General features: G+C 57.0%; 1 protein-coding gene across 2 annotated transcripts in view; it reads left to right on the top strand.

Moving 5' to 3' along the window:
• Positions 1–4319: 4319 nt before the first annotated feature.
• Positions 4320–8665, top strand: part of EPHA10 (EPH receptor A10) — a 41692-nt gene continuing 37346 nt past the window's right edge. For both annotated transcript variants that reach the window (XM_040535061.1, XM_040535060.1), the window contains exons 1-3: positions 4320–4416; positions 5449–5513; positions 6693–7362. In XM_040535061.1, the coding sequence (XP_040390995.1) occupies positions 4326–4416; positions 5449–5513; positions 6693–7362 (826 nt within the window). In that variant the 5' untranslated portion in view covers positions 4320–4325. The remainder of the gene's footprint in view (positions 4417–5448; positions 5514–6692; positions 7363–8665) is intronic.

The following is an 8665-nucleotide window of genomic DNA, read 5'->3' as shown; positions in this document are numbered from 1 at the left end:
TAACGTGGGGCTTCTGAAGGGAAGAGCACGCATCTGACAGAAAAATTAAGGCGTTAAAAACAAACGCGTTGCTCTGGCTGCTTTTATTTCCAGACAAACAACATGGAAGGTAAAAAGGAGTTGGTACATATGGAGCCTTTTCCTTTTGCAGCCCACGATGGCAGGCTGTGCGGATCTGACAGTCCTACTGCTTCGGGGCTGAGCTGGGTGCTGGGAGCGGTGCCCGAGCCCTGGGTGAGACTCCCGAGGGGGTCACCTCTTCAGAGCAGGGTGGCAAAAGGTTTGCTGAAATATGTTTCCGTGACATGCCCCAAATGGCACGAAATTGCACAAATCTCTTGTTTTCACTTGGAGGAAAATCCTGTCAAGTGTGGAAGAGGAAGGAGAGGTGCAGAAGCGTCTGTGAAGTTTCTGCCTGCTCCTTCTTGCTTCAAGGGCAGCTCTTACAGCCACATGCGGAGGCCTGCGTCCTCCTGGCTCCTTTGTCCTTCCACATAAAATGTCATTTGTCAGTAAAAGAAACAAAGTTTTGTTTCTCAGTCTAGATCTGGCTGTCCTCCCACTGAGACTTTCAACTCTTTATCTCAGGAATTGATGGTCTCGGATTCTGATGCTCTTTCCTTGGTGTTGGTTTTTATTTTTTTTTTTTTTTTTTTTTTTTTTTTTTCCAGGAGGGTTATTTTCACTGTGGTTTCAGAACTATCCTTCTGCCGCCACTTACAGCAGGTAATAGCTCAGCTCGGGGAATTACATGTTTTCTGGGCTGCGCTGGCCTCAGCTCCTTGCAGAAGTTCTCGAGGCAATCTGAAGCCTGGCTAAGCAGGCGGCTCTGCTGTCCCGCTCCTGGCACTGCGGGCTTGTCCTGTGGCTGTGGCAGGGCGAGGGAAGCTCCTGAGTGGGGAGGTGTGTGTGCCAGAGGGGATGGGGCAAGCCCGGTATTCCTCTTTGCTTACAGAAGCCACCCTTGCTATGCTGGTGCTTGGAGAGATGGCTGGTCCCCAGGCACAGCATCCCTGTCTCTCTCCCTGTCCCCAGGCACAGCACCCCTGCCCAGCTCACTGACCTGCTGGGGACGTGTCCCTGGCACTGGCCTGGCATTACAGCCCCCCATTTGGGTTCGGGGGGCTGTCCCCGGTCTTCGTCTGTGCCTGATAATGAATAAATCCAATCCAAAATTAAGAAGCTATGCCATTTCCTTCACCCCAGCAATGGCTTTTAGTCATCCAGTCTTGCCAAAGAAAAATTCATGAGATCGTTTCCCCAACACATGTTACTTTGAAATCGTCATTAAATACCTCTGGCTGTTCTAATATTAAGCTTTTGTAAGTGCTTGGAATGATATTTCAGAGAAATGGAAAAGCTTTGTACTCTATTAGCATGATATACCCTTCTTCCAGTGAAATATCTCCAACATCAAATCCTCCATATACGTTGGAAATCCTCTTCCCTGTTAGTTTCCTCAATGAAGTGAAGGCATACACCTCCCTCGGGTCTCTCGCTGGTAAATGGAGCTGTCCCGAGGGTCTGTATTGATTTGGTGCATGACATTAATACCTTCCAATGTACCAGCAGCAAGATCCTGTGTGTGAATGCTAAATGGGAGGCTGTTGTACCCCAGAGGCTGGTAAGCAAGATCCCATATATTACGGCATGTGAGTCGTGTGTCATATTAGAGCAATCTAGTTTTAAAGGGCATCTTTCAAGCACAAACTAGCTTTTTCCCACACTTGACTGATCACACAAATAACTGTGATTAAAGGTCAAGTGCCTGGGTTTTTCTATTTTACTCCTTAAAAATTTATATGTGAAAGAAAACCTCGAAGTTAACATAGCATGAAATTGTTATGCAGTTATGAGTCTTTAACGACAACTAAATATCACTTTTCTTCCTGGGTGGCTGGAAAAACCTCCAGTAATAATGGGTCACTTCTTCCGGTTCCCACTCGAGGAAGACTATAAATAAACCCCGTCTTTTGCTTCCCTGCCCTGTAACGTGATAAAGGGAAAATTTTAATCATGCGAGCTTGTTACCTGACTCCCCGGGGTGTGCCGGGGCTGGGCTGTGGGTCCGAGCTGAGCTCTCCCATCGGGAAGAGCAGTGATAAATGGATGGGGATTTTCTTGCTGCCTGGCTTAACACTGAGGAAATGCAGTGGCCGTGTTCCTGGTGAGGGGCTGAGACACGGAGAGGGCTGGAGACACCTTCTGGCTGCATGCATCCAGCTGGGCTCTCTGTGTCCCCTTACAGATCCCTACCCCTGGATCTGCTGGGCTAAAAGTAATGCTGCAGCTGCACTGTGGTTGGGAGGGCTGAGCTGGAGTATGTGGGGTCGGTGCTTTGGGTAGGAGGGGAGCGCAGGCAGGCTTGGAGAGCAAGCAGAAGTGTTAGAGGTCCATATTGTCAAATCCGATTGTGAATACTCGTTGGGCTTGAAAAATGTTTCCTCCCTTTGTGCAGAATGGCCGCAGCAGCAGCACCTGCCTCTCAGCTGGCCAAGAGCCTCTGGTTTCCAGCAGATTTGCTCTCAGACGCAATGCCTCCCACACCTCGCGTAAGCAAATGTGCCTTCGGTGTTAAAAAATGCCTGGAAAGATGAGATTAAAGAAACATTGCCCTTGGGGGTTTGAGCTGGTGCCTAGGTTGCTCAGGATTCCTGATCCTGCAGGGACTTCTGCATATGGTTAAATTTATTCACACGGGTGGTCTCATTGACTTCAGGAAGAGTGTACTTGGAAGCTGGGGCACAAGGCAAACGAACTGCAATCACCATATCTAATTAATCTAATTATGCAACGTGCAAATCTGAGCCTGATTGGCAGCAGGCTTCAATAGGCTACTTGCTCCGGTAAACTTATGCATGTGTGAGGCACTGCAGAACCCAGGCTTTAGTGCCTAACACTTGAAGATGGTTCAGCACAGCGAGTTTGTGCGGATACAAGCCGCTGCTCTTCCTGCAGCGCCGTGTCCCCTGCCAGCTTTCCTGCGGGCATTGTCACCGTGCTCCTGTCTCCAGCAGACCTCGCTGCACCTCTCTTTTCATGCCCAACCCAGCCCTCGGCTCTGGCTGCCTCAGCTGGAGCTTCAATATTTTTATTCCCGACTTGCAATGTTTTACGTCTGACAGCACATAATCACAGCGCGGGGAACATCCCCCAGGAGTAAGTGTTGCTACATAAGCAGGCTTTGGCGGCAGGTTGTACAGCCATCAGCCGGGAGGCTGACGGGCGTTCAGCCTGTCAACGTTTTGCCAGGACCTGCACACCTACAGTTAGCAATAACTGAAGCATGCTGAGTTCCTCCCCACTGCGGGTCCGTGAGCACCCACGGGCTGTCTGCAAGCTGCAGCCCAGTGCCGTGTGTGCAGGACCTGCCCTGCCCAGGGCTGAGCTTTCCTGGTGTTCCTTTTTGGCCACTCTGACTTTTACAGCAGCTGCTGGGCTAGGGGGAGCTTGAGATGAAGCTGGAATTGCCTCTCCGATTCCAGCCCAGAGAGGCAGAGCGGAGGCTTGACATGAACGTGGCACTTCCAGGTGCAGGTGAAGGCAGTAGTGAGACCCGTGAGTGTTGGTGCAGAGCCCTGACCTTGTCAGGTGCATTTAGTAAGAGCACAGACAGGGGTGTTGGGGCCAGGGCAGGAGCAGAGATCAGCACAGAGGGACCCGCTGGACACGTTTAACTTCAGGTTGCAGCGGACAGAGGCTGAGAACCCGCCCCAGCATGGTGGGGGCAGCACAGGGCCCCTGTTTGTGCCTGGTGTCTGCCCCGCTGCAGGCAGATGCGTTCGTGCCAGCTGAGCCTCTCTGCCTTCTCCTGTCCCTGTGGTCATGCAGTGGCCACTGCGTGGGGTCGAGCAGGACAGACCCCCCCCCCTCGAAATGGGAACAGGGTGTTAATGGCAGCAGGAGGCAAACCTCATCCAGCGGGGGTGCCTGTAGCCCAGTTAATTAGGGCTGTGACCACAAGACCACCGCATCTCAGCTCCAACAAGGGCTGTGCGTGCCCCAGCAGCCCTCTGGCTCCCGTGGGGGGGCCAACCCCTGCCCGTGGCAGCGGGGACAGGCACCCCAAAGCCCCGCCGGGGCACCTCCGGGCCCCTCAGCCGCCCTGGAGCAGCCGCCTTGCCCTCAGTAGGCTTCAGAGTGAACACCGCCTCCCTCCTCCCCTACCGCCCGCTCTCGCCCCGCCCTTCCTCCCCATTGGCCGGGAGCTCCTCGAGGCCCCTCCCCCTCGTCGGTTGGCGACGGGGATTGGCGGAGAGGGCCCGGGGCGGAGCGCGGCGGCCGGAGCGCGGCGGCGGCGCGGGGCGCACGGAGTCGGCGGCGCCATGGCCAGGGCGCGCGGCGGCGGCGGCTTCCCCCGGGCGCTGCCGCTGCTGCTGCTGCTGCCGGTGCTGCCCCGCGCCGCCGCCGAGCAGGGTGAGCCGGGCGGGGGGCGGGCGCGACCCCCGGTACCCTCCCGGTATCCCCCCGGTCGCGTCCCCGTGCCCCGTACCCCGGTGGCTTGCAGCGCCCGGTGCCGCCGCGGCTCGGTGCCGGGTGCCGGTGGCGCTCCGTGGGTTTCGCTTTGGTCCCGGGGCAGCCCCCGGTGATGAGCGGGGACCCCTCGGGAGCCCTCCGGAGGAACGGGGAGGGGTGGGGGGGCGCGGGGCACCGCGGGGAGGGTGGAGAGCCGGGTTGGGGTGCGGGAGGCAGCGACCGGAGCGCGGAGAAACGAGGGGTTGGGGAGGAGCTGCAGGGCGCCCGGGGCCGGTGCGCATCTCCCCGGGGCTCGGGGCGCATCTCCCCGGGGCTCGGGGCGCATCTCCCGGGGCTAGGAGCGCATCTCCCCGGGGCTCGGGGCGCATCTCCTGGAGCCGGGGCGCATCTCCCCGGCGCGCATTGCCTGGGGTCGGTGCGCATTGCCTGGGGTCGGTGCGCAGCCGGGCTGTGGTAGTCCCCGCTCTCACGGAGCTCTTGCAGGGGACTGGGGGATGCCACCGAAATCCCCCGAAGTGCAGCCCCTCGCCGCTGGCAGTGCGGGTACCGGGTGGCCCCGCTGGCGGAATGCCTGTCGGAGGACACGGGTGGCACCCAGCGTGGTGGAGCTGGGGCAGGGACCGATTCTGCTCGCTGCCTGTGGGAAGCTCACGGAACTCTGACTTCAGGGGAAACGCATCTTCATGTCACGCAAAGGATTGGCTGTTCCGTGGAAAAAGACTTATCGAGAAGCTAGGGTGCAGGCTTTCAAGGAAATTCGGGTCTCAGAAGTGCCATCGGTACCTGCTGGGACTGGGGTCTGGGATGACTCTGCTCCAAGCTGGGTGCACATCCCCCAGCCCCGGCTCTGCCCCAGCCCCGCAGCGCTGGTACTGGGCAGCACCTTGTGGCAGGAGCTGCCCACGGGGTGGGATTTTTGCCGGGCGTCACGCGTGGGTGAGCTGGCTTGTTAACGTGTTGTCCTCCTTGCAGTTGTCCTGCTGGACTCGAAGGAATCGCAAGCAGAGCTGGGCTGGACCTCGCACCCATCCAACGGGGTAAGAGCGTGGGGCTGGCGTGGTGGGGCTGGAGAGGGGCTGCCCGTGGCTGCTTGGCAGCGGTCGGTGCTTTTTGGGTGAGCACCGGCTTGTGGAGGGGTCCGAGAGCCAGAGGCCAGGTGTTGGTTGTGTTAATGGTGCAACCCCTCCCCAGAATGCATCTTAAGCTCTTGAGATAAGCAAATAAACACCAGCCAGTGAAGTCTGTGTGTTGTGGTTTGTGCCCCAGCTTGATTTCTTGGGATCTCTCTGTGCTTGGAAGTGCTGGGACAGGGATGGGATCGTTGGGATCCTGCATCGCACCGGGGCTGCCTGATCTGCTCCCTTCTGTGCTGCCGGGGTTGGTCCCTGGCTGCTTTTGGCAGAGAATGGCAGGAAAGCCAGAGTTGTGTTCCTTGCTGCTTCAGGTTTATTTTCCAGAAAGGAAGCAAAGCTTTTAGGGTGGATGGCAATACATCCTGGAGTCATCTGCGTTCCCCAGCTGTTAGTCTGCAGAAGAAACTCTGTTTTGGGTGCGTTTGGCAATCTGGCGTAAATCTACCCCCAGAAAGAATTGCTTTGGGAAGTTGCCAGGTCATCCTTGAGGCTGTGAGGTTTGAATCATCGTTTTGCTAATCAGAATCTCTGCTGGTAACTTTGGGGAAAACCGTTGCGCTTGGCAGGCAGAGGATTCGTCCTGTTCCAGCTAAAACTTCGCGTGACAGAAGCTGCTGCTGGTGAAGGTGCTTGTCCTTGGGCTGTGGCATGACTAGCCTTGCATGTCCTGGGCCATCGTTGCCTTCTCTGGGTGGCTCAACACCCAGGTGAGCTGCTGCTGCATCGTGCTGAGCTGATGTGCGTCCCTGGGGACGGAAAACCTCAGGCACATGTGGGAGATGCTGGCCTCCTGTGGGCTGTTCAGCAGCTGATGTGTCTGCTCTCGCGCTGGCCATGGGTTCAGAAGGGCTGAGGCTGCTGCCCTCTCCCTGTCTGTGTTGGGTGGTCCCGCAGCACAGCCCCGTGCCCACAGCTCATGCTCTTGGTGGATCAGGGACTTCAAGTGTCTGTGCTATCATGGCCGGGTAGGTGGAGAGGCTTTTGGTGGTGGTATTTATAGCGACGGCTGTGTTTCTGCTTGGGCGGCTGGTTCTCGCTGACGGCAGCCCCTGGGCTCTCACAGCCTTTGTGCTCTTTCCACAGTGGGAAGAAATCAGCGGGGTGGATGAGAACTACAAGCCGATCCGCACCTACCAGGTCTGCAACGTCATGGAGCCCAACCAGAACAACTGGCTGCAGACGGGCTGGATCGCCAGGCGAGACGGCCAGAGGATCTTCATCGAGCTGAAGTTCACCCTGCGGGACTGCAACAGCATCCCGGGCGTGATGGGCACCTGCAAGGAGACCTTCAATCTGTATTACGTCGAGTCCGACTCCGACCTGGGCCGTAGCATCCATGAGAGCAAGCACACAAAGATCGACACCATCGCTGCGGACGAGAGCTTCACGCAGGGGGACCTGGGTGAGCGTAAGATGAAGCTGAACACGGAGCTGCGGGAGATCGGCCACCTGAGCAAGCAAGGCTTCCACCTGGGCTTCCAGGACGTGGGTGCCTGCGTGGCGCTCGTCTCCGTGCGGGTCTATTACAAGAAGTGCCTCGCCACCCTGCAGAACCTGGCGCTCTTTCCGGACACGGTGGCAGAGACGGCCTTCGCCACGCTGGTGGAAGTTAAGGGCGCTTGCGTGGAGCACGCCCAGGTGGACGTGGATAACCCCCCGCGGATGCACTGCAGCGCCGAGGGAGAGTGGCTGGTCCCCATCGGGAAGTGCGTGTGCGGCCCCGGCTTCGAGGAGAGGGATGGGAGGTGCAGAGGTAACGTGGCCTTTCGCATCCTTTTGCAGCTGGTGGCTGTGCTGCGCTCCTCTGCCGGGTGCTGAGCACGGCTTGGAGCGGTGGCTGTGCCCTTGGTCAGTGATGTTGTTCATTTAGCTAATTGAGAGTCTGCCGCTAACAGCCAGAGCTTTGTCTGAAGGTGGCAGCTGGGGACGTGGGGTGTGTTGCTGGTGGCTGGAGCGTGGTGTTGGCCGGGCAGATGTGCCGGCACTCTGAATGCTGTCAGGCATTTCCCCGAGCTTTATTGGTAGCCGTAAAATTACTCGAGCCCGTTAATACCCCCACAGCAGTGCTGTAGACGCAGCGTAATCGTTTGGTGGCTTTATAGCTCGCGAGGTCGCCTTTAATGACAGCTGTAAAACCAGATCTAACCCCGGCCTTCATGGGGGTCTCTGTAGTGGACCCGGTGCTGTGAGGGTTTCGGTCTGGCTTTCCAAGGCGGGCAGGAGCTGGGTGTGATTCTGGCTGTGCGCCCGTGGGATGCGGGGTGTGCGCCCGTGGGGGCGAGGGGTGCGTGCAGGGTGAGGCCTTCTCCTGCTGATGTCCTTCTAAGGAACACGTGGGGCCTGCACGGAGGGACTGGTGTGACTGGAGCCACTTTGACTGTACTGGTGTGAATATGTTTTGGGTGGAGAAGCCCCTTTTGGTGTCTTGGGTCTGTTGGCTGGGTCTGTGGCCTCTGGAGAGGCAGGCGGCTCAGAGACTGAAGCCTCTCAGCACTATGGCTGGAGGTAGGTGGAAAGTAGGTAAATATGGCCCAGACAGGTACAGGGTGCTCCGGGTCTGTGGTAGGGGAGCGAGCTTTGCTGGAGGAACTCGGTCTGCTTTTACGGAGCTGGGTGAGGCTGCGGAGGTGTCAGTGGTGCCGGCTGTGCCCCTTCCTCCTGACCCCGGCAAGGCTTTCGCCTGCCCCACTAGTGGCTTTTCACTCAGTGCCCTCCTTTAAAAGACCTTATTAAAACTATCGAATTGAAATCTCGGCATTGTTCATTGCTTCAGTGGCTGCATGGCAGCTCGCCACGCTTTCCCCATCTGTTTGGAGTGGGAATTTACATAGTGAGTCCCAGAAGGCTTTTGCTAATGTTTCAGGTTTCTCTGTGTTGAGTTTAAATAATTCATATTCTCTAAGGAAAAATATTTGAAGTAATTTAATGGACATAATTAAGTTTTTCCCCCCTCTCACAGAAAGCAGGTCATTAGTCACTCTCTGCGGAGCAGCGTCTGATGTCTGGTCAAATATCAGAAAATAGTTTTTAAGAGTTGAAAGTTTTTATGCGTGTGT

Source organism: Cygnus olor, chromosome 23, assembly GCF_009769625.2.
Source record: "Cygnus olor isolate bCygOlo1 chromosome 23, bCygOlo1.pri.v2, whole genome shotgun sequence".
Lineage (NCBI taxonomy): Eukaryota > Metazoa > Chordata > Aves > Anseriformes > Anatidae > Cygnus > Cygnus olor.
This window is presented reverse-complemented; position numbering and strand designations above follow the sequence as displayed.